Source organism: Equus caballus, chromosome 28 (assembly GCF_041296265.1).
Source record: "Equus caballus isolate H_3958 breed thoroughbred chromosome 28, TB-T2T, whole genome shotgun sequence".
NCBI lineage: Eukaryota > Metazoa > Chordata > Mammalia > Perissodactyla > Equidae > Equus > Equus caballus.
The window spans coordinates 32529597-32555343 of NC_091711.1; the positions used below are offsets into that span (position 1 = coordinate 32529597).

Below are 25747 nucleotides of genomic sequence, written 5' to 3' on the forward strand. Positions count from 1 at the left end.
GCAGGCGCTCTAGCAGAGTCCCTTGTTCTGGCCAACTAGACAAGCTGGTGCACCAGGCAGGGGGAGGAGTGCTTTCTTTCACATGCACAGTCCCAGTGGTGTTTTGCTCCACACTTGCTATCTGCCCTCCTGGGGTGCTGGCCTGATGAAGACACCCCCATAATAGCTTAACCTCCTCTGTGTGGAGCCTTCCCATGGCTGGGGGCAATTCAGAGATTGAAGGCATTCCTGCAAAGAGCTGCCCTCTCCCCTCTTCTCCCAGAGTTGCACAGAGTCTCACACCCAAGGTTGCTGCCTGGGGGGAGAGGAGATATCCCCACCTTCTTCCACTTCCTCCTGGGGAGGGGACGCATCCAGCACCCCCCACCTTCAGATGTATGGCTATGTGGGTCTCTCAGATGTCTATTGTGTTGTGTGAATGTCCTCTGTTGGTTTAGAAATGTCCTTTTCATTGTATCTTAGGGGAGAGAGTCTAAGGGAAGAGTTCACTCCACCATGATGCTGATATCACTCCTCAATACATAATTTTTAATTGTAGTATTAAAGACTGAGTTATGATATTTCAACCAAAAGGAAGTTATGACAGGAAATTGCTTACAAAGGTATTGGAAAAGAAAAGGCAAGAAGAGGGGTGGTGTTGCAAAAAGTAAGAGGAGGTAATACTGATGAATCACAAGGTGTGACCCCTCATGGAATGGAGCCCCCCAAATACTGTAAGCTTCAGCCTTCACAAAAGTTGGTATGCTTGGTTGCTCCTGATGTTAACAGGAAGTTATACACTATTTCTCCCATCAAGTACAATGTTTGCCGTATATTTATTTATTTATTATTATTCTTTGTAGATTGCTCTATCAGGTTAAACAAGTTCCTTCCTATTGCTAGTTTGCAAAAGTTTTGGTGGGGGGGGTTGTTTGTTTTTAATTAGGCAAAGATGGTGAATTCTATTGAATGTCTTTTCTGCATCTATTAAGATGATCATAGTTTTCCTTTTATTTTTTTTTTTTTGTTTTTTTTTTTTTGGAGGAAGATTAGCCCTCAGCTAACTACTGCCAGTCCTCCTCTTTTTGCTGAGGAAGCCTGGCTCTGAGCTAACATCCGTGCCCATCTTCCTCTAGTTTATACGTGGGACGCCTACCACAGCATGGCTGCCAAGCAGTGCCATGTCCGCACCCAGGATCCGAACCAGCGAACCCCGGGCCGCCGAGAAGCGGAATGTGCGAACTTAACCGCTGCACCACCGGGCCGGCCCCTCATAGTTTTCCTTTTAATCTGTCAAAGTGGTGTTATATTAATAAAATTTCCAATATCAAACAGACCAAGCATTCATGGAAAGAAAATAACTTGGTCATAAAGTATCTCCTTTTTAGTATGTTGCTGAATTTTATTTGTTAATATTTTGTTTAGTTTTTCAATGATCATGTGTGAAATTGACTTTTTCCCCCTTTAATGTCCTTGCCTTGCTTTGGTATCAAGTTATGCAAGCATCATAAAATGACTTGGATAATATTCTCTTTTCTTTTTCTAATTGCTGACAGAATTTGCATAGGATTGAAATTACTAGTCCTTTAAATATTTGAATGACTGCATTGGTAAAACCATCTTATTCTGATGTTTTCCTTTGTAGGAAAATTTATAACTACTAATTCAATTTATTTAACAGTATATAGCTACTGATGTTTTGAGCCAGTTTTGGCAAATTGTATTTTTCTAAGAAATTATTATTTTATTTTCTAGGTTTCCAAATTTGGCATTAAAGTGTACATCACATCCACTTATGTTTTTAATCTATTCAGTATGAGTATATGTTCCTGTTTTGGGTTGTTTTTTTTTTTAGGAAGATTAGCCCTGAGCTAACATCTGCTGCCAATCCTCCTCCTTTTGCTAAAGAAGATTGGCCCTGAGCTAACATCTGTGTCCATTTTCCTCTGCTTCATATGTGGGATGCCTGCCATGGCCTGGTTTGATAGGCAGTGTGTATGTCCATGCCCGGGATCCAAACTAGCAAACGCAGGGCCACCAAAGCAGAGCACATGAACTTAACCACTACACCACTGGGCTGGCCCTATGTTCCTGTTTTAATTCTTAATATTATTTATATTGCATTTCTCTCTTCTTTCTTGAGAAATCTTGCCAGAGTCTTATTAATTTTATTAGTCTTTCCAAAGAACCAAAGTTTACCTTTGTTGATCCCTTTTGTATACTTATTTTCTGATCCATTAGTTTTTATTGTGTGTTTTTTAAATTATTGTCTTTCTTATACATTTAGGGAGTTTATTCCACTGTTCTTAAATCTTTGGTATTCAGTCTTTTAAATTTTTTGTTTTGTCAATTTAGAAAGTCATATGAGATAATTAGTCTGCAATTCCCTTAGAAATAGAAAACTCCCATTGTATTTTCTAACCTCTGTTTGTTAATATTTTAGAATTATTAAATTTCTGCTCTTTTATTTGGCATTGAATTAGCTTATTCAACATGATCATTTTTCCACTGATTTTTCTCAGATTTTATTGGTAAGCAATACGTTATTTGCGATTAATGATCTTTTTCTTCTTTTCTTTTCAACTGGCTTTTCAACTCATTTCTGCTTCGTGTCTTATTTACTTTCCTAGAATTTTAAGAATAATCTAAAATAATAGTGACATTGTATGTATTCTTGTCTTATTTGTAATTTAAAAGTCCACCAGTGTTTTTCATTAAGTATAATGGCTCTTACATTAAGATAGATTCTTTATTAGATTAAATAAACAGCTACCTGTTTCTAATTTATAAAAATTTTATAATAGTTGTTAAATGTTATAAAATATTTGGTATTTAATAGCATTCTCATATGATTTTTCTTGTTCATCTAACTGTTATGATGAATTTGGTTCCTATAATTCCTAAGGTTAAACTATAGTGAAATAATATCTACTAGGTACATAAAATATAAGATATTTATATTATTTATATATTTATCTAAGATAATGTATTTTAAGTACACTGATGAATTCAGTGTGTCCCTGGAGTTTTTAGGACATTAGCATTCATACTTGAGAGTAAAACAGTTTGTTGACTTTGTTTTATTACACTACCTTTGTCCAGTTTGGCTATCAAATGAAATTAGAAAACTTTCACCAGTTTTTATGTTCTATAACAACTTCTATAATGTTGAAACTTCTGTTCCTTTAAAACATTGAAAGAACTCACTTGTAAAACTGTTTGGGCTCAGAGCCTTTTTTGGAGTTAATTATTTGAAAGCATTTTTCATCTTTGTCATGACTACTGTTCTAGTTAGGTCTTCTATCTCTCCTTGAGTTAATTTTAGTTATTTTTGCCCATTAATATGATAATTTTATTGAGGCTTTTAAACGTCTTACCACAAAAGTCTACATCGTGGTTTCTTACATTTTATATCTCTCTATGTACTATAGCAAGAGGAAACTCTGGTTCATCCATTCCACTTCCTTAAAATTGTAGTTGTAGTAGCTTCTGTTCTGCTCAAGAGAAAATATAGAAACAAACACTCCTCCCCTCAAGAGATAATTGGTGAGATTGGAGAAAGGCTTATATCTGTTGGGCCAAATTTAGCAGGAGTTAGACACTATTTAAAAAAGTAATAAGGGTATATCTCTCACCCTCTGTTTTTACGTTGCCTTCTCTTCTGCCTTCCTGTGCCCAGACACAACAAGCTGGGTTTGTATATGGCAAGCAGACCTTACAGACATTGGTAAATAGGCCTGCCAGTCACCATTTTATCTACTCAGCTTCTCCACTGTGACTTTGAGTTATCTTCAGTCAATTTAGATTAGAGAGAGGGAAACTCTGGGTTAAAAGTTAAAGCCTCAATCCCCAATTCATCTTTACTGGGCAGCCCTTTACTTGGAGTTTCATTCGGCCTACAGTGACACAGCTGACAAGTTGATGTACAGCAAGCCTTTACTCTATGAAGCAGGATGCTAAGGGGAAAGAAGGAACTATTGACTTCTCAAACATCACTCCTAACTTGAGACCTCTTCCCATTCTCAATTTTATTTGTTTGTGGTTTATCTTTTATCTTAAATCAACCTTCAGCAATTCGCATGTCGTTGTTGTTTCACAGTTTAAAATAAGAGATTCAGTCTGGGTCAGAAGCAACTGTAAAGACTTCAACTTCATGGCTTTATAGATCTTCACTCTAATATTACTCTAGTCACATGGCACAGTTTCTTTACATAAACTTACTTTTCTCTGCCATCTTCTCTTCCCTCTAACAAATAATTTCTTCCCCCTCAAACATGCTTCGTAGCTTCTGCTTATTCATGTCATCCGTTTGGTCATGATCCTTAATGGTCCTTGCTCCAGCTCATGATTTTTCAGCTCCTCCTCTGATGCTAATTGCCAGGTTGTCTCAGTATTTCCAGTTCCGATTCAGGAGGTAGGGAATCTTACTAGCCCAGTTCATGCCTTCATGCTAAGCCACATCACAGATCCTGAAAAGCCGAGAGTATGACAAGGGCCTAGGGCTGGTCAAGTGTCTGCCACTAAGCCTACCATCTCCATTTGGCCTTGTCAATAACAGCTCAAATTAACAAACTGAAACAGAATTCTTGATTTGTGCCCTTATTCAAGCCTGTGTCCCATCTCTGTTCTCTTCCTCATCTCCATAATGTGACCACCATCTGCAGAGTTGTCCAGACCTACATGCTCTCCTTGATTCCTCCCTTTTTCTCATCACCTCACTCAAACTCCCATTCATCAAGTCTTATCCATTCTTTCTCTAAAGTACAGTAGTCCCCTCTTATCCACAGTTTCTCTGCCTGAGGTTTCAGTTACCTGAGGCCAACCACGGTCCAAAAACGTTAAACAGAAAATTCCATAAATAAACAACTTGTAAGTTTTAAATTGTGTTCCATTCTGTGTAGCATGATGAAATCTCATGCTATCCCACTCCCTCCTGCCTGGGATGCGAATCTTCCCTTTGTCCAGCATATCCATGCTGCATACACTACCTGCCTGTTAGTCACTTAGTAGCTGTCTTGGTTATCAGATCGACTGTCACAGTATCACATTGCTTCTGTTCAAGTAATCCTTATTTTACTTAATAATGGCCCCAAAGAGCAAGAGTAGTGATGCTGGTAATTTGGATATGCCAAAGAGAAGCCATAAAGTGCTTCCTTTAAATGAAAAGGTGAAAGTTCTCATCTTAATAAAGAAAAAAATCATATGCTGAGGTTGCTAAGATCTACAGTAAGAACGAATCTTCTACCCATGAAATTGTGAAGAATGAAAAAGAAATTCATGCTGGTTTTGCTGTCATACCTCAAATATGTACATACATGAAAAAACATAATATACATAGGGTTCAGTATGGTTTCAGGCATCCACTGGGGGTCTTGAAATGTATCCCCCATGGATATGACAGACTCGCAAATTCATCCATTCTCTTCATTTCCATTAATATCACTTTAATCCAGGACACCATTATTTCCTATCTGGATTGCTATAACAGCCTCTTCACAGCTCCCTAACCAATCATTGCACTGCCAATTCTTTCCATCATTCAATCCATACTCCACACAGCAGCAGTAATGATCTTCTTAAAATATAAATTTGATCATGGAGTTCCTTCACTTAAAATCCTTCAGTAGCTCCCTATTTCTGTTAGACTAAAATCCAGTCTATACCTATGTCCGACACAGTTTTCCATCATGTGGTCCTGACTAACCTCTCCACCTCATCTCACAGTATGCTCCCCACTCTCTCAATGTTCCAGCCATACGAGCCTTCTTTCAGCGACTTAGGATCCTTGAAGCTCTTTTCTGCCCTAGAGCCTCTGCACACACCTCTGCTTACTGACTCTTCCCTCTGCTCTTTCATTTGCTTCACACATGCAATCTTTTTCAAGAGTCTCTCGTTGGCCACCCCATCCAAAGAGAATTTCCCCCAACTTGTACTTCTTTATTTTACTGCCTTATGTTTGAATATTTTTGCCTGTCTCCCTAAATTATTGGGAAAGAAACTACAAAGAACAGAGAAAAAGCAAAGCCAAAAAAGAGAAGAAAAAGGGGGGAAAAACCTCAAAAGATGAGAAAAAGGCAAGAGGTTGAAAGAAAATAGGCATAAAATTACTAACCTTACTGGACAGAAAAGTGCATAAAATTTTTAAATAAATGCAAATGTTGTACACCCCTCCAGTGAACATTCTAACCACTTATTTCTAGGTCTTAGATAATGATTTCTAACTCCCTTATCTTCAAAATTTATGTAAGTTGATTTTCTTTGAATTCCAGTGACTACGATATTCTCTAGTTTGACCATATTCTCTAGTTTGAGAACGTATCAAAATGAAGGTTCAAAATGAGTTAGAAGCATTTGAAAAAGTCATTCTGAGCCCCTGAAGAGTCTAATGCTTCTTTTCTCATTGTAAGTTTGCATAGCAAGCATCCAAGACAAGTTTTAAAATAAAACAGCCCTCTCTTACGCCCAGGGGTACATGAGGCATCATTTCCCCACAATAGCCTGGCCCTCTCCCTCCCTTTGTCCTCAGCAAGGCCTCTTTGTAAATCACAGGTGTTTGCGGGCATAAAGCCCATCAGAAGAGAGCTTACTGTGAAGAGTTCTTTCTTTGCCACTTGTTCTAAACCTGTTCAGACAGTGCTCTATGCCTTAGACCAAATCTCCATAAAAATCAAGAAACAAGAAGTTTTCTGTACTCCTGCCCAACAGCCGCACTATGACATTAGTTTCGACAGCTCTGTGACCCCGTATTGTCCCAACTTTATTCACTAGTCTCTTTTTCTCTTTCTCTCTCCATTCTTTTTCTTAAAGCCTTTATTGGCATTTTTTATCTACTGTAAAATAAAAAGCAAGAGGATGGGTGTTTTTTTTAAACGCTCTCTATGTGGCAGCTAGAAAAAGCTATCTGCAGTTACTGTAGCAATGGTTTCAAAAAACACCTGCAAATCAAAGAAAGACACCATAGCAGTGTCTTCAGATTTTTTTTTCCCCTTCCCTTAAAGTTCCTTCTTAGCCATTATAGAGTAGGCTCGGGAATGAATTTATGTGACAGCTATGAAGTTAGTATTAAAATTGTGAATAGTGCCTAACAGTTTTCATGCCCTTACTATAAGATGGCCTCAATTTGCCACACAGCGGTGAATAGGGTAAAGGGGGGGCGGGGGGGGTCAAATGAATGGGAGGAGGAGGGTATGCGAATGGGGGGGTTTCCCGGGAGGGAGCACGCAGTAGTCTCGGGAGAAGAGTGATTTATTTTTGAAATTCCAGAAAGAAAGGCCAAGAGAAGCTTGGGGTTGGGGGATGCGAGATAAATAATATGTCTATACACATTTAGCAAGTGTCAATGCCAACTCTAGAAGGAAGGGCGGGGGCTGGGGGCGCGGTGGGAAATCCATTCCTCTGGTCTTCCAAGATTGAATATTAAATGCCAGCAGGGAGCAGATGTGGGCAGGGGCTGCAGAATGGGGTAAGAGGCACGGACGGAGGGAGTTAAGCGTTTATCTCAACGGAAATTAACCACTCGGGGAGAATTAGAAGAAAGCCGGAGCAGGCTGGGCGGGGAGAGCGTCTCTCGGTGTACTTAAAAAGAGGAACTCTTAAGGCGCGGGGATTTGGGGAGGGCATTTAGAAAACAGAGGTGAGCCGGCCTCCAAAGAGCAAGGCGGGGCGTGCCCTCCGCCGCCCCGAGGCCCCGCCCCCGCCGCACTCCCACCCCCCACCCCCCACCCCCCACCCCCGTATTAGCATGCGGGCCGCACAGGGCCGGCCGGGAGGGGAGGGCGACAGTGGGATCGCCGCGCGGGGCGCATTGTGGGCAGCGCTCGCCTCCGCGGGGGACCATCTGCTCGCTGTCAATGCATCACCTGCTCGTCTGGGCCGTCGCCGGGGCAACGGGGGGCGGGGGATTAAGGAGCGTGTGCGTCTCGGTCCCGGCCGCGGCGGCGGGGGCGAGGCGCTTCTCAGCCGCCCGCAGCCCCAGGACAGGTCGGCTCGGCGGAGGGGGCCAGCGACCACCGTGGCGGACTCTGTAGCTCGCAGCTGCCCCTCGTGCCTTGCAAAGGCGCCCGAGCCGCCTCTGCTTGCGGAGGTGGCTGGAGTCCCGAAGAGGAGCAGAGAGCCAAGGTCTGGCCCTCGCAACCCACCCAGAGGGCTAGAAGCACGACCCCCGCGTCTACCTGGAGCGGCATGGGCCGTGTCCCAGAAATGCGACCGGCAGCCTCCTCCCGGGGAACTGGCCGGTCCATCCTGCTCCCTGGGGGAGAACCCTGGGAGGTTCTGAGCACCCTGCAGTCGCTGGGCAACCACAGTGTGGTCAGCATTACAGATAGAACCCCTCCGGCTCCTGCCACCCAAGTCACGAATAACTTCCACACCTCTCGTCTGACGTTCTGATCTGCCGCCCAACGCCAAGACTGGGGAAGCCTTCAACCCAGAATATGAGTGACACCTGTTCTTTGGGGGACGACGTCCCGAGGTTTATTAGAACGGGTTGTTTTTCCACGGAGGTAGTAGTTTGAAGATAAAATTCCCCAGAAATCCTGAAATCCCCCTTCCAGCTATTGCTCTTCCTAGCGCTCAAAGTAAATTTGAATACATAAGAAATGCAGTCAGCAATGCAGCCAACAGCAGGGGGCAGAGCTAGGCTGTAGATGGAACAGAGGCCACTTTGGGATACATTTGATCCAAAGCCATGCTCTCTGGTTTAGAAACTTCCAGGAAAATCTGTCCTCTGTTCTTTCCCATTAGTACTCCCACCCCCAGCTGGTCAAGATGTCATTCCAGGGTCTGCCAACTCTTGAGGAATCAGCAGTCTTTCTTTGACTAACTTAGTAACTCAAAAACCAGTTTCCTGCAGTTCTGCTTTCTGAAGAAGCAGAGAAATTGGCCTCTTTTCAAATCAATCCTTCGCGTTGAAGGAATTATTAAATTATGCATTAGCTTTCTCAAATTTCCTCCTGTCTTTTAGTCCATTTTTCTTTTCTTTAACTAAACCCTTAAAGTTACACCAAATACTAGTTTGTGATATTGACCCTTCTGTCTCCAGCTAAAATCTCATGATCATCAAATAAAATTTCTCCCATACTTTTATGATTCCTAGTTCATGAGCTAGATTTTTCTAATTCATGAACACCATGAATTAGACTAATTTAATAATTAAAATGATTTTTTTTAATTTGCTGTTTCCACGCAGCAAATGACAGTCCTACTAAGTTATCACTTTCCTCCTATCACTTATATGCAAGAGAAAAAAGTCAACTATCAAAATATCCATGTGGTTTGACATAATAGATGAAGGGAAAAGAATGAGTGTTCTTTTGTATAAACTTGATCAAAAGATAAAGAAACTTCTACTCATCCAAAACTGCTTTTAATTGTGACTTTCATTAACTAGAGTTAAGAGTTCTGAGAAGGCGTATTCGTCGAGGGCACAAGGTAATTCCAAATACATAGAATCATGGCGTCAGTCCCACTTTGAGAAGGGACGAGTTCTGAGTCCAACCATCCTATCAGTGGACAAGGTCATTGAAACCCAAAGTTAAGTGACCAGCCCAAGACTGTACAAAGGGTGGGGTTGCCCAGAGCACTCTTAACCCCTCTGAGCTCCCAGAGGAGCAGCTTTCCACATCAAGAACACCCCAAAATCCCCTTTCTCCACTCTATTACCGCTCCTACAGCTGATGGCTTCACAGCAGAGATAAGAACTCTTCATCAATTCAATAAATAATCATTGAACACCTACCATGTGTCAAGCAAACTAGACAAAAATCCCCACCCTTATGGAGCTCACTGTTTAATAGGGTTAAATTGATTTTTAAAAAATCAACTATTTATTTACCCAATAAACATGTATTGAGCACCTAATCAACTGCTCTGATAAAAGGGAAAAAATATATCCATAAATAAGATATGGATAGCTCCCTCAAAAAAAGAAAATGCACACACACAAAAAATCAGAGCATAATGTAATTCATTAGAAAATAATGTCAGTAAGAAAAAGATCATGGAAGTATAGAGGAGGCATCAGATAATTTTGCCTGGATAGCGCCACAGACATGTCATAAACTGGGCCGTGAAAAATGAGCTGGAGTCCCCATCACCTAAAACAGGGCATGGCACATAGCAGATGCTCAATAAATAGTTGTTGAATGAATGAATGATGTGTTTTCCAAGTAGACAAAGAGAGGAAGATATGCCAGACAAAGACAATATGAACAAAGGCTCTGGGACGTGTGTTTAAGGTATGATTAGTGAGCAATTAATTGTGAGCAAAATAATACAAGAGAAAAGAGGAAGATGGAGTGCCTATTTGGAGGCATGTAGAGAAGGGATTTGAATATCATGACAAGAATGTGGATTTTGTCTTAATGACCAATAGCTTTTCAACAGTAGAATGCTTGTTTTTAAACAGAATCTTGCAAGAAACCCAAATATAATAAAATTGGTCAAAGCAGAGCTGCCTAGTTGAAGCAGGGGTAGGACCTGACACCTTGTCCTCTGGCCACAGCCTCACCATCTAGGCACTGCTGGGGTGCCCTGCTATGCCCCTTGGAACACTCTTTGAAAACTAGAGCCGGGGGCAAGGGGTCATCACTAAATGTTATTAGACAGGAGAGTGTGAGTTTGGATGGAAAAAAGTCAAGGAGAGCGGTTAGGATGCTATCAAAATTGTCCACGCACAAAATAGTGAGGACTTAAATGAGATCAGTGGCATTGGTAGTAAAATGGAGGATAAGAGACGGAAGATAGAATCCTTAATATGTATGACCTTTCTGCTTCAGAGAAAGTAATTTCACCTCTGGTACATCTGAATTTGGATATTTTTAAATGATAATATATAACAAAGTGTGCATCGTAACTGTTACTATGGCCAACACATCACATACTTGCAAAAGTTTGTGAAAAAATACCTTTGCAGTAACTGCTTAAAATATGACTCAAATGTCAGAATACAGATTTTTGGATCCTAAGATGAGCAAATGAAAGATTTAGAAAGAAAGCAAAAAGGAGGGCACAGATGAGAGATATCTAATGCTCCTTTATTTACTCAGCAGGGAAACTAGTTTGGGGCAATGATCAAAGTTATGGTGAATGGCGACCCTGGCCTGCACCCCCTCTAATGTAAGCATTCAAGTGTTTTTCTTAAAAGCCACACAAAATGCCTCATTGCTCACTTACATTTAGATACAGTTTCCCATTAAAAGACCGTTATGGGTACCAAGCTTGTGATTTAGGGAATCCATGACACTCCTGGACTAGGTAAAACAAAGATATATGCTCGCACAAATCAACTAATGGAAGGGAAGGGGCAAAGGAGCTGGGAAGCTGAGGAAATTCACATGATGAAGATAGCTGGCATTTAGCCAAAAGTGAAAACTATAAATATTAATCAGATGAGAATCAGTGTCACTTTCCTGCAAGAATGTTCTGTAATTAAAAGGGTGGGTATTGTGTTGTGCATGTTAGCACAATTGCTGCCAATAATATTGGATGCCAGCAGCTCCCAAGCGCTGGAGAGAACACAGATTCCTAAAGATGTCACCGAGCAGAAAGTTTACTGCAGCCTCAGACATTTTCGTCCAATTCAAATGAAACTTCAAAATAAAGGAGGAAGAAATACCAGGGTTTCAAAAGTGTGATTGTGTCTTTAAAATTTGAAAAAAAAAAAAAAAAGACAAGGAAAGAAGTATGTGTTGGAAATCTATTATATGCCAGGCATTTACTAGACACTTTCCATACATCATGTCACTGAATCCTTACCTTGAACCTGCAGAAAAAGTGTCATCGTAACCACATTTCAAACATGCAGCAGTTCCAAAGTTGGCTTTTTAGTCCAGGGTGTGACTATGAGTGTGTCTGAAGTGAAGCAGAAGTGAAATGTCCCTGACATTGATGAAGTTACAAGATCATGAGATTAGGATGCTTAATGGATCATCCACATGAGCACTGAGTCTCCCAGGAAGCTGTTGACCCTTGGAGCCAATGGGGAGCCTGGGAGGGAGGCACCGGAACTCTCATTTGGGGGAATCAGCAGTAATTCCACTCAATGGTCAGGCAAAGGATGTTTGAGCATCATACCAAGAATGTCCAAGGAGAGGGGTTATTGAAGATCAGAGGAGGAACAGTTGAAAGAGGCAAAGGGGGACAAAATTATGATCTTCCCTTCTTTCTTCTATGCCTGGAGATGGATGAGTGAGGTTGAACAGCTTCCACTCCAGGAGGAGACAAAAGAAGTCACCTCTTCAAAGGAAAACAGAGTTTTAGTGAGGTCAGAAATGGAGGGAGCTTGGAATGAGGCCAGGAATGCGGAGGAGTTCTGATTAGGTTACTCTCTCGTTTCTCGTTATTCAAGGCCTCTACGATATGATCTTGTCCAGTAGTACCTTGGTAAATGTTTGACAACCAGCTCTCTGGGAGGATAAAGCCTTGATTGGTAGCATTTGCCAATTTCCCTGGTGTAAATAGTCCCATCATGGTTGGTTTCAATCTTCTGGTGTGACATTTGTGAGTATAGAATTGGGAAAAGGTGTACACAGTCTGCTTTGATGAGCCAGCCAAGTTGGCTCCAGCACACCACTGCCCTTGTCTATTTCATATTTTCCTGTCACTTCTTCTCATTCTATATTCTTATTCAAAGGTAGGGCTGCTAACGCGTGCAAACTATACATTGCCCAGCTCTTGTAGCACCATGTTTATCACAGTCATCACTGATATGTATATATAATAAGAAATTTTCCGTGAGAAACCCACGAAGTACAGAGAGAAGGAGACCTTCCCTAATGTGCACAAAGGCATCATTTGGTTTGGTTGTCATGCTTCTCAATGGCCACAAACTAGAAGCCACAAGCCAAATCCAGCCCACAGACGTCTTTTCTTTAGCTCACACTGGGTTAAAAAAATGTTGTTGTTGTTTTTAACTAGCTTGCCAACATTTAAAAATAGGAAACAAAAATCCAAATTTCTAGATTTTCTTGGAAAAATCAGAGCAGGCTGCATTATTAACATATGGAAAGTGACTATGCCTACGGCAAGGTAGTCATTCAAAAGATGTCAGTATCCTTCAGCCCACCCTGGCTGATGTTTTATACTCAACCATTTTTCCCATGATAATCCACGGAATCCATGTCATCCAGACTCCATCTTCCTCTGCAGCTCTTCCCTCGCCTTCTTTCAATTCTAGAATAGTCTTTCCACCTCCGGGCTTTGCACTTGCTTCTTCCTGAAACACACCACTCTCATCCCCTCACTTCGCCAACTCCTACTCATCCTTCCATTCTGCCGTAGACGTGATCTCCACCGTCAGCTCTCAACAAGACTCCCAGATAGTCTCCAACCCGTTTATGCACACGCCATGCACCATACAGTGCTCAGAGTGATCTTGTAAAAACGTAAATCAGATCATGACACAGCGCAATTATAATGAAACAGAAACTCCTTGAAATGGCCCTTAAAGGACTACGTGATTTGGACACTCCCCGTTCTTCAGTCTCACTGTTTCCCTTTCTCCCTCACAAACACACACTTGTGCTCTTGCTGTTCTGTCTGCCTGGAATGTTCTTTCCCAGGTCTTCATAGAGCCTGCACTTTGGGATTATTCAGGTCTCGGTGCAAATCAACTGTGCCTCCTCAGAGAGGACTTCCCGTGCTGGGCATATAAAATAGCAGCCCTCCTTTCTACCAGTCTCCCTTCAACTGTCTATCACATCCCATTGTCACTTATCCCAGATCGTCCCCAGATCTCCAAATCAGAATTCCTGGGGGTGGGTAGGGCATGTCAATCTGTACTTTTATTAAGCTACCCGTAAGGACTCTGATGTGCACCAATTTGGGAACCCTGGTCTATGGGATAAGGGGTGAGGGAAGAATAGTACGCATATTAAAGTGTGCTGTGGCTCGTTGTTAGCATTTTCTTCCTTCTGAGTTTTTGTAGTTCAGTTTGGCAGCTATAGCAGATATCACAAACCCAGCATAATTTCAAAGCAATAGATTACTATCATGTCTTCAATCAACAAATTCTAGAGAACCTGCTAGGAACAAAGCCAAAAATTCCTCCAATCTGTTTGAAGAAGTTGTGACCCTTCTAGTAAAAAGATGAAGTGAAGGATGGACCCCTAGGGGTGAACTCAATAAACTAATAGGATGAAAAAAATAGAGACACATGTTACAAAGAAACTGGAGAACCTATGGGGACTTAAAATTATTGGGAAAATATCTAATGTCATGAGGAACTGTAAGATTAAATTCTTACTTAGTGGTTATGAAAATACAAACACTAAAGGAATGGAAAGCGGCCACAAAATTAGCAAAAGTTAATCAATCTGGTGAGTGGAGGGGCTGTTTTCCTGCCAGGGTGAACATGGGAATCGTGGAGAAATGATTTCCCAGCAGCTTTACAAGCTTTTGAGTTTGCCTTAGCAAAATTCTAAGTCCTTGGGGATGTCATTTCCACGGTTGCTTCCAAATTTAACACTTAAGTAGGAAAAAATGTCCCAAGCCAAATTTGAAAGCCCACAACCAATAACTGGAAATGCGATTCAGTCAATGTAAGACTGACTGAATTGGAATTGTCCAGAACACTGCTGAGAAGAAATGTCACTCTTCTCTGAAATGTCCTTCATCTCTCTATCTAGACAGAATCTCTCCTAGGACTTTTCTTCTTTTCTCTCTTTCTGGACGTTACAGTTACCTATAAATATATGTATCTTCCCTTCTGCACTATGAGCTCCTTTAAGGCAGCATAATACAGAAGGATCAATAACCTAAGCACTGGAGGCAGAGACACCTGGTTTCAAGTCCTGGCTTGGCCACTTGCCAACTGCATGACCTTGTGCAATTATTTGATAGCAGCCACTATCATTTTCCCCATTTTATAGATGAGGCAGACTGAGGCATAAGGATGTTAAGGAACTTGCTCAAGGCCACAGAGCCAATAGGTGATTGAGATGGTCTTTAAACCCAGCCATCTGATGCTGGAAGGAGATAGTGCTCCTAAAGCGCTCAGCATGGCAGCTGTATGCCTAGAGTGATCTTGTCACACCGGGGATGCCTCATGCCCCTTCCCATCTGTACCATTTGGCAGTTATCAACCCTAAACTACCTTATGCTCCCATTATGCAATGTTTGTTGCTGAAGAATCCGCGGGCAGGGGGAGGGGAGATACAAGAATAATCTGTAAAGCATCTCACTTCTTCTGAAGTTAATCACCACCCAACTGAGAGCCTCAAGGAAGAACTATTTTCCTGGAACACCTCCAAATCTGCCATCTTCAAAGGGAAAAAATAAAGCTCAGCCCCAAAGCCAAGCTTGAACACCTATAGACAGCCTTGAAAATGCAATTTGAGCAACAACGAGAAAAGCATCCTTGCGTGAAATACGGATGATGCTGGCAAAAAAAAGAAAATGGTAAATCAAAGTGAGTTTCCAAGCCTGAACCAATTCAGCATCAGTTCTGAACAGAGAAGGTACTGGATACGATGAGTGGCTACATTGACCCTAACCAACCCCGTTTTTATTGTGAATTTCTGTTTTGAACAGTGCAACCCAGCTGGCATTCAGAGGTCACACCCATAAATGGGATACAATAAATCCCAACAGAGCGGCTATCTCTTTTCTTCCCTGAAAACATAGTAACAATTTCCACATCTCGTTTCATCTTAGACCTTTAGACTTTCTGAACCCAGGGAGTTCTGACATGGGGATATAATTTTCCTTACATCCCCCTGAAGCAATCATTTGTGATAAAATTTCAGTATCACACCCCTGCCCTGAGTTCCTTTCCTTTGTGCTGTAGGCTCAAGAGAGAAGCCAGATCATAGACATTCAAGAAGAGAAAACTTCGATGCAAAATCAATTCTCTTATATTTGGCCCCTTCTTTAAATGGCTGCAGTTTGGTTCTTGGCCCATCCTTAATCCCAGTCACACACACTGCCATTCTCTTTTGTATTCTGTCCATGCACATCAGGTCCAGCCCCCTCTTCTATCGAGAGACTGTTGGGTGTTCCCAAACTAGTAAGTGAAAGAGGTTATCTGGCCACTTTGGGGAGTTGTCCAGGTTCCCTTCCCTGAGGCCAGGGAACAGGCCTGACCATCCTGACTCTCAAGAGACTCACAGATGAAGCTCTAATTTTGAAAATCCCCAGAGAAGAAATAGGGGGAGGATTGGAACACCTTTGAGAAGAAAAGAGAATTTCATTCACACTAGATGTTAGTCTCATTGTGACCTTCAGTTGAATCCCAGTGATGCTTGGAAGGTTGAAGAGGTCAAAGGGAACCAAAACAAGTTTTATATACATTTAATAAAATTATACATATATTTTATATAATTTATAGTATGATATACATTTATATAACCATAAAATATATGTAATAAAATTATATAATACATGTGTATATATAATGTTTGTGTGTGTGTGTATATGTGTATATATATATATATATATATATATGTATAAAATTGAGATGTAACAAAGATTGTCACACTGTAGAAACACCCTTAAACCCTCAGTTGGGGCTGTAAGTTACTCCAAGATGGCTCACTCCAGTGCGCAACTCCCTTTTTTCTTCTTTCTCCCAACTCTACTCCTACGCTCTCTAGAGGCATAAACAAACACATTCAGTTACTTGAAGGAGCCTCTGGATGTTGGTGCAGCTTCAAAAAGTTCCTGCAAACGAAAGCAGGGCCAGATAGGCAAACGTTCCTTGGCCTGCAAGTTGGCCAATAACGTGAGATTCCTGGTACTGTAATGGCTTTGATAGCTTTTCAAACTGCTATTCGTTAAATATTTAAAATTTCACACTCCTTTATATTTACATTAAGTCTTTAAACATATAAATATACTTTTTTAACTTATATGTTTTTTGGGGGGAGGGAGACAATGACAGCCTTGGCTTCACTTGTATGTAATGGAAGCGTAAACTCTTGTCTCAAGTGTGCTTTAATCTACTCTGCAAAACAAGAGCCCTGAAGGTACCCTGACCCCATCTCCTTAGAGAGCAGTTTGGGAAATAAGAGTGTTCATATTTGAGCCAGCTCCTTGGGAGTCTTGGCCCCTTCCCAAGTGGATTGGCCATATCTTCATTCCTTTCACTATCGTACTCTCCTGAGAAGTACTCGTATATTCAATTTTCTCCCTCTCATTACATTTTCAGTGATATTTTGGTTTCTTTTATGGAATTTATAGCAAACAGCCCAGGTGGTCTGCTCTCCAATGAGGCTTTGGGAATCTGTAAGGATGCTGTTGTTGGGGTAGAGGTGAAGCTGGTCTGACCAGTGTAGTAGACACCTACTACTTTGTCTGCCCAGCACTCCTTCCTGCTTCTTCAGGGGAGAGATTGCTGGTATTCCTTTGGGGAGATGCTCACCCTCCACTCTCAGTTCATGTGTCCAGTGGAGCATGTGTCCTTGAATTGACACAGTGACTGGTTCAGAGAAGGGCATGTGACCCCAGCCAGGCCGAGGAGAGTCAGAATGTTTGCGTGAACCCTAAGGAAAAGGGAACTTTCTTTCCATGGGGTTTGCTAAGCTGGCAGAAGGGAAACCTATAGCTCCCTTTGGCCATTTCTTACCATTATATGAAAATGGAATGATGCCATAGGGAAGGAGACAGACCTAAGAAAGAAAAAGTTTCCCGAGGACGTGACTTCATAACTGATCTAGCCATTCAAGCCAGATGTGTCCCTGGATTTCAGTTACATGAGCAAATACCATCCTCTCTTTGCTTAAGCCCATCTGAGTTAGATTTTCTGTTTCTTGCAACTGGAAAAGTCCTGATGAATAAAAGCAGGTGCTATGATCAGGCTTCCCCTCAAAAACAATAACAAAAAAATAAATATTTCACCCTGAGATTAGGAAATTGGCTCTTTCTCTGAGGATGGGTTATAGTCCATCTCTGGATCTGGGGTACTCTAATTTGGGAAGAAAATTAAGACAGAACCAAAACCCATTTGAATGAAATTTGTTAACAGGAAGATTATTCAATTCTTAAACAAGGATTTATTGAGCACCAAATGCATGCTGGACAGGTCGAGGTGCCGGGCACTGGGACACAACTCTGAATAAGAGGCAGTGTCTCCCTCCTGATGCTTGCATTCCAGTGGAGGAAAAAAACAAGTAGTATGCCACGAGGTGCCATGTGTTTTGGAGAAAAATAAAGCAGGATGAGGGGGACAGGGAGTGGGGGGGGGGGGGTGCGGTGGGTTGATAGGAGAGGCCTCTCATCTAAGCAGAAACCAGAAGAGAGTGCCAGAGCAAGCCGCCCAGCTCCTGAGGGAAGGTGTTCCCGGCAGAGGGGAGGCCAAATGCAAAAGCTCCGAGGTGGGAGTGCACAGGGCAGGGTCAAGAACAGCCAGGAGGCGAGGCCAGTGTGCCTGGGACACGTGAGGAAGGATCCGCAGGAGGTAAAATCAGAGTTAGGAGGGAGGCCAGATCCTACAGGGCCCCCTGGGCATTGTAAAGGCTTTATTTTGACTCTGAGTGAGGTGGCAGCCATTGAAGGGTTTTGAAAAGAGGAGAGATATGATCTGATGTCACTGAAAGGATCTCTCCTGTTCCTGTATAGAAAATAAGTGGGAGCTGGGGGGAACAAGGACAGAAGCTGAGGGAGGTTGTCCCTAGGCAATTCTACACAAGCTTGTAGAGGGAAATTGTATATAAACTTCTAAATCCAAACAGCCTGTTAGAAGTCTGCTATATGCTCTAAAATGAAAAACTGAGTATTGAAAAACAATTCCCAAATATACCCATAGAGAAAGAGTTCAAAACCATAGCGCATAAATAATTATTGTTTTAACCTCTCATAGTTGTAGACCAGAGGTTCTCAATCAGGGGCCATTTTGCCCCCAGGGGACATTTAGCAATGTCTGGAGACCTTTTGGGTTGTCCCAACTGGCGGGGGGAGAAGGGGAGAGAGGGCTACCAGCATCTCGTGGATATGCCAAGGAGGCTGCGGACCGTCTATAACGCCCAAGGCAGCCCCCTACAACAAAGAACTATCCAGCCCCAAATATCAATAGTGCCGAGGCTAAAAAACCCTGGGCTAGAAAATGTAAAGATTCATTGTTGTCAGTTTTTGTGTTAGTGCCTCTCAAACTTGCAATAAATATGAAATCAGAGAAGCACAAACTGCGTTTGATTATTTTCCTCTTTGGCTAATCATTTGGAAGGCAAAGACTACGGTTGTTGTTTTACATCTAAGAACAACTTATTGGGGGGAAAAAAATGAATAATGGCCTATGCTCCCAAATAGATCACGGGGGAAAAAGTGACATAAGAATATCCCTAAGTTTGCAACAGAAGGAAGACTTAAAATTTTATTCTTAATATGAAAATGTCATTCCAGGGAAACAAAAGTGTACCTGGCACCGATTTTGCTTTGGGGAGGAGAATGGCTTTGAAAACCCAACTAGTTGTATAATTAAGTGATAATGAATGCAGAGCTGTACTTTGTATTCCATTCCAGCACACTGGAGTTGAATCTGAGCTTGAAAAGCTAAATCGCTCCGTGCTCTGGCCCCTCATCAGTGAAGTGCAAATCAAGTCCTTTGCTGCAGAAGGGGTGGTTCCAAAAAAGTGTGAACTACAAATATTATGTTTTCAAACTGCCTGCTTTCTAATGATATGCTAAGTTGCATATGCAAACTGTATTTAAGAAAAAGGAATGTTTCATTGGAACAAGAAAGCAAACTATCATATGTGAGGTTCTATGCATAATGGAACCATAATCTATTTTAAAAAAGGAAAGGCAGGCTATTAATTTCCACTTTATATGGAGAATAGGAGTGCTTCCTGGATTTTTAACTCAACGGCGATTTCACTTAGAGAAAGACTAAATAATATTTTATATTTGTGCTCCAGCTAACATCGTGTATAAGATGTGTGAGAGGATATAAGTGTGTTGGAGTGAGCTTTTTGCTTTGTTGTAGAGATACAATATAGCACGGTGAGTCCTTAGAATCTCGTTTTAACGAAAGCTGGACAAACAAAAAAAATATTGCGACAAAATCTTAATAGAGGACCTGCAAACATAAGAAATGAGTAACTTGATGAGCTATTTAATATTTTATCATCATAATTAAAGGACATAATACAATCAACCTGTGGATAGGCAATTATTGAAAGAAGCCACTATCATTTGATGTTTTTATCTTGGTGTTTGTAAAACAAACAGAAAGCTAGGAGAGATGGAAATTTGTTTTTGTTTCTATATAAATTGGTATTTTCTCAAAGAGGGAATAAAACAAAAGTTCCACATACAAAGAATTTAGGAGGTAAGCTGATGGGAAGCAAAATAGACAATCTAATACATGTTCAAGTTCATTTTTATAAATATGAAGTTTTCAAGTTGCATTTTTATAAATAGGTAAGCTTAATTGTCTGAAGAAAAACAGGGCTCTACAATAGGAGGGTAAACAAATGACAAAAGCAGTGAGAAAACATACTTAGCAGTTTAACATCAATTGCTATCTACCAGGTGTAATAGAGGGCATAGGTTCTCACTTAGCTTTGACCACAGGCGCATATCACAGTGCAACTAACCCTTGGAAGAGAACCAGACAGCCACCAACCTACTAAGGGGACCACCAGAGAAGACCAGGACAGCAGTTAGACAAGGCTGCCCAGACCAGGCTGTCCAATCAATCCATGCCTCGCACAGTTGATACCAGCTCAACACAAGGTTGACGTAAGGGAAGCCATATTATAAAAAAGAAACCATAGTTTAACTTTGAATGACCTCTGATTAACTAACTTAGACATGCTCTGTAGAGTTTATAGACCTTCCCAGCTGGTATAAATTGATAACTTTGTTCTCTTGAGTTCCTTAGGAATGTGATGACCCCCAGACAGAGAGTCTATGCTGATGGCCGTCATCAATGACAACTGAAAGATCAGGGTATAGGGCATTACTCCAGTCTCTGCATATCCAGTAAAACAAAGGACTATCGGGAACTGAGACCAGATGTCTGCCCCCACCTGGAGATCTGATGCAGGCCCCACTGGGATTAGATCTATTTTTCAGGGACTGTTAAAATGAGGGTTGTCTATACTTCTTATCCTTCTGGTTGGACACTTGATTATAAAATGTGCTTTTAGATGTTCCCAAACTGTTGAACAAGATACAAAATTCTGATAATACAGAAATGTCAACGTGATGCCGGGAACAAGAGAATATTTCCAAATGAGTGCTAAATAGTTTCATTCCTCTAACCCAGATCTACACCCCGATTCAGCAGGAAGTAGCCAGATCAGTCGTCACCCTGAATCCCTCAAGAATGAGGAATATCAAAGAATAGGGGGATTGAAACTGGTGGAAAGTTAGGCATTGATGATTCAGTAGCTAGGAGCTAAAGGTTTTTCCTTTTTTGCAATTACTGATTATAGCTTTTAGCTGTTTAACCCACCCATTGTTAACTGTGCTGTTTAGTCAATGTGCTGTCTGACTCCCACTAGGCTCCTATAGATAACATCTCCCTGGAACCTGGATCACCATGGTAATGGGTGTTTGAGCTATTCTTCAGGAATTAGAACCCTTTTGTCCACTCCAGGCCAGTTGAGATCCCAACTCATCAACTGGGCCCACACAGATATCCGACAGGTGACCTTTTGACATCAAGAGGCTAAAAACTCCACCCTCAGATCATGTATACACTGCCATTTTGTGAACATGGGTTCTATGAAGAGGCGTGAAGTCTGACTACACTTGTGCACATCATCAATTACCTCACCTCTCCTCACCACCAGTCACCCATCTCCACATCTCAAACCACCTTGCCCCCATCCCATAAATATCCCCGAGTCCTTATTTTTGGGGAAGTGAATTTGAGACTCATGCTCTCGCTTCCTCACATGGATGCCTTGTGTTTAAACCCTCTCTCTGCTGCAATCTCATCATCTTGGTGTTTGGCTTTCCGGGTGATGGGCAAAAACGAACTTGGTGCAGTAACACAGTGATGATATGATAACAGAAGGAAGAAGTTTGTGCAAACCAGGTTGATGACACAGCAGGACAGACCAAGTATCTATTTCTCTTTTGTAAGCATGCATGCATCCAAGTCTGTCTGCTTGAGAACTTTCTGGGTAAGACAGACAAGTAGCTTCTTCCACTGGCTGTGGTCAAACTAGCATAATTAATTAATCATGGAGTTGCATATCCACATTGTCCCGCCTTCACTGCAAGTCAACATCCCTGCACCAACAAAACTATGGATTGAGAAGCTTATAACCTGGAGCCTGGATGGCTCACCCAAGAGATTTTGGTAGAAGTAGTCAAGGCCATAGCACCGAGAGCAGGATGGAAGGAGGCCTTTGGGATGCTTTTGCTGATGCCAAACATGGAATGGAGTCAGTCAGTTTGAAGTTCAAGAGAGGCACGATTCACCGGATAGCTGACCTACAAATTAAGCAGACCATTTCAGGTGAGTGGTTGGAGAGTTAGATGAGCTAAACTTCTCTTCTGATATTTCCTGCTTCAGAGACACCCACAAGACAGATCAGTGGCAGGAAAGAGGCTGCCTTTGGGAAATGTATTACCTTGAGCTGTGCTTTGAATTATTAATTTTTCATGGGAATGTCTTTTCTCTCAAAGTGGATTTATGTGTTTAGATTTCTCTATCAACCTCCCATCCTCAGCATTTAGCTTTTAAAGACAGCCTTTAGCAAGACCCTGCTCAGAGGAAAGAAGAAAGAGTCATAGAGGACTTTTTTAAGATATGAAAGAAAATTCATTGAAACTAATTTTAAACAGTTTCTTCTGGAAAAGGATATAAATTAATGGCATGTTTATGGATTATACCTCCATATTTTTTCCTTTGGTTTTTTTTTTTTTTTATCATGATGAATCAGAAAGCAAAAATTTTGGGGAGCAATATTCAAAAGGCAATAGAAATACTTTAATGCCACTGAAGGCTCAGCAGAAATTAAAACAGCTCTGTCAGGATATAAGGGTTAAAGAAATTGTGAATTATGAGAAAGATGCACAGGTGTTACTTTGAACTCCAAGCCATGAATTGGCTCACAGGCCTGCCACAATCTAATGCTGTAACAGTCAGAATTCTTGGTGGCAAACAACAGAATCTACTTTGGCTGGTTTAAGCAGAACAGGGATTTATTAAAAGTTACATAAGGTAGGTCATAGAATTTTTTAGAGAGACAAGGAGTCAGAACCCGAAGCCATCTGGCCAGAAATTCTAGGCATGCCATGGAATTCTCTAGTGAAACATCACTGCCACCTCTGTTCAGCATCCCCTGCTTGGGACCAAACACCAGCAACTTCCACTGCTGCTCTAGATAAAGTGGATACCATTGCTCTGCCATGGCCATAAGACTGACTCTCCTCATATGGGTCCAACTCCTCTCATTGTTGTTTTCTGAATCAAGTCTCATATGGGTGGGCCCGATTGGCAGACCCTGTCATATATGGGCCTCCCAGGTACAAGGGAGTTCACAGACATGAGGTTTTTGCCTTCCACCTTGAAAAGGACTTATAAGGTGAGAAATGCACGGAGAATGTTCAAGGATGATGGGCAGCTGCAAATGACAGAAGTCCAACATGAATCTCAGTCTACCTTTTTCATCCATATTTCTTTTCCCCAAACCCTCGATTCTAGGCAGCCTGATCTCTTTATTACTCCCTGTACATCCTACTTTCCAGCTTTACACTATGAGGCTTACTTAAGTAGCTAACTCTAGATCACACAACTACTAAGAAGTTAAAATCTGGATTTGAACCCAGATGTGTTCTGAGATCCAGAGTCTGCTTCTCAGTTATGTGCTGAGAGTAGATTTAAAATCTGTCCTTCACACTGTCCCTAAGCACCAAGTTCTCTATACTAGGTACTGAGTACCATGTACTAAGCAGATAGTAATTTAATTCATTTCAACAGTTATGTTTTTAAAGCTTGGAATGGACTCAGTTCAGTCACTTAGAAATTATGTAATGTTGGGCAAATCACTTAACCCTCTGAGTCTTTTTCCTCATCTACAAAGTAGGAATGATGAGTTTCTCGTAGGGTTGATGTGATGACATTTTTGGAAATGGGACACAAGCCTGGACTGGAATAGACACACAATAAATATCAAGCCCACACATAAAGGAGCACAAGAACAGGCTTTGTGCTTTAATGGAGTAAGCAGCCTCCCAGCTGTGTGATTTGCAGGGTCCCAGGAAGCCTTCCCAGCCCTCCACCAGGCCCCTACGTACACACACACACAGACACATCCCATACACACATCTGCTGATGACTGAAGTCAGGGAGACGCCGGGATGAAAAATGAGGGTGATGAGATCATGGATTTGAATAACCCACATTGAGATGGACGTGATAGTTATGAGGTCCATTCTGAGAGCAACTGTACAAGAGGGGAGAAGAAGACAAAGGATGATGGCCTGCCTGGGGGTAGCAAAAGATGGGCACCACAGAGGGCTGACTGAAGTAAAAAGGGGTGAGGCAGCTACTGAAGTGGCCCAGACATTCCTCAAAATGACAAACAACAGGCTCTGTTTGACGGATGTGGAGAATAAGCAGTGAATATAAACAAACTGCAAGACCCAAGATGGGGATCACAGAAGACTGGAAAACCATGACGTCTGACGTGCCTGTGTCACCTTATAAGGAGAACAAACCACCCATACCTCCTGGGCACAGGCAGTCCCAGGGAAGGGTTGGGGAGAAGCAGAGGAGATTTCGCTCTATTCAGACCTCAGGGGCAGAGGGTTTGAGTTCATCATCTCTGACCTATGAAAGACCCCTCGTATGTGTACCCTACATATCACTTTACAATAAACACCCCTCCAGAATAACTCCCTATTTATTATGATCAAAAGTAAAACAAACAGAAAAACCTAACTGAAATAGTGACCTGAGCCAGGAACGCTTGAGAGAAAAAATGGAAACGTGAAGACTTCATGGGCATGCCCAAATAACACGTGCTCTTTCACCTCTCTCTGTCTTGTGTGAATGCTCTTCATCCCTCTCACTACCTGGCAGACTCCTATTCATCCTTCAAGACACAGGTTAATTATTTGTTGCCTTCTCTGGGAAGCTTTCCCTCAGGACTCCAGAGGAATTAGTCACTCCCTTCCCAGTTGTGAGAGGCCTTTATGCTTCCATCTACTAGAGTGTCACCTGTCCTGCCCCCTGCCAGTAGGCAGTAAACTCTACCTTTATTTTGTCATGTCATGTTTTTCTATGTACCATAGTTTGTAGGCTATGGCACACACTGTGCTCCTTTAAATCCTCTAGCTCCAGCAGTAAACACAATGTTTGGGACAGAGACAATGCTCAACAGATGTTGATGGAGTGACCAGCCCTGACCCTGCTCCTATTTCCCCCTTGGTTATGATTTGTCTCACTGGTTGGGCACCTCTAATGTTTCACCTCCCATTTTCTTGGCCACCTTTTATGACCCAGCCCTTGCTGTGGCACTAGCTGTGCTCAGGAATTACCTGACAATCTTGTACCTCAGTCGTACCCACATCTCTCACATTTCTCCATCACAGCCCCATCCAGCCATCTTGACGCCTGTGCAAACCCAGAAGAAAAAGGTCGTTAACACCCCATGTGGCAATCCTTGACCATCAGAAGATTGGAGCTGGGAAAAAAATGTCCCACTCTTTCATGTCTCAGGGGACCATTTTGAGGTGCATTCTACACAGCTCTTAAAAGGTCACCAACAGGACTGTGTTCCTGTTGCTCTCAGCAGTAATCAGCTGTAATGCACCCTTCAAAGGGCTTTCACTCCTCCCCAGTTCCACTCTGTCTGGCCACCTCCCCTTCAAA

The 25747-nt window shown here is 41.9% G+C and overlaps 1 protein-coding gene across 3 annotated transcripts in view; it reads right to left on the reverse strand.

The window, feature by feature from the left end:
* C28H12orf42 (chromosome 28 C12orf42 homolog) overlaps positions 1-8316 on the reverse strand; it is a 164904-nt gene extending 156588 nt beyond the window's left edge. For 2 of the 3 annotated variants that reach the window (XM_023631508.2, XM_023631509.2), the window contains exon 1: positions 8151-8316. In XM_023631508.2, the coding sequence (XP_023487276.1) occupies positions 8151-8294 (144 nt within the window). In that variant the 5' untranslated portion in view covers positions 8295-8316. The remainder of the gene's footprint in view (positions 1-8150) is intronic. The other variant, XM_023631510.2, reaches the window with a different exon arrangement.
* Positions 8317-25747: the final 17431 nt, after the last annotated feature.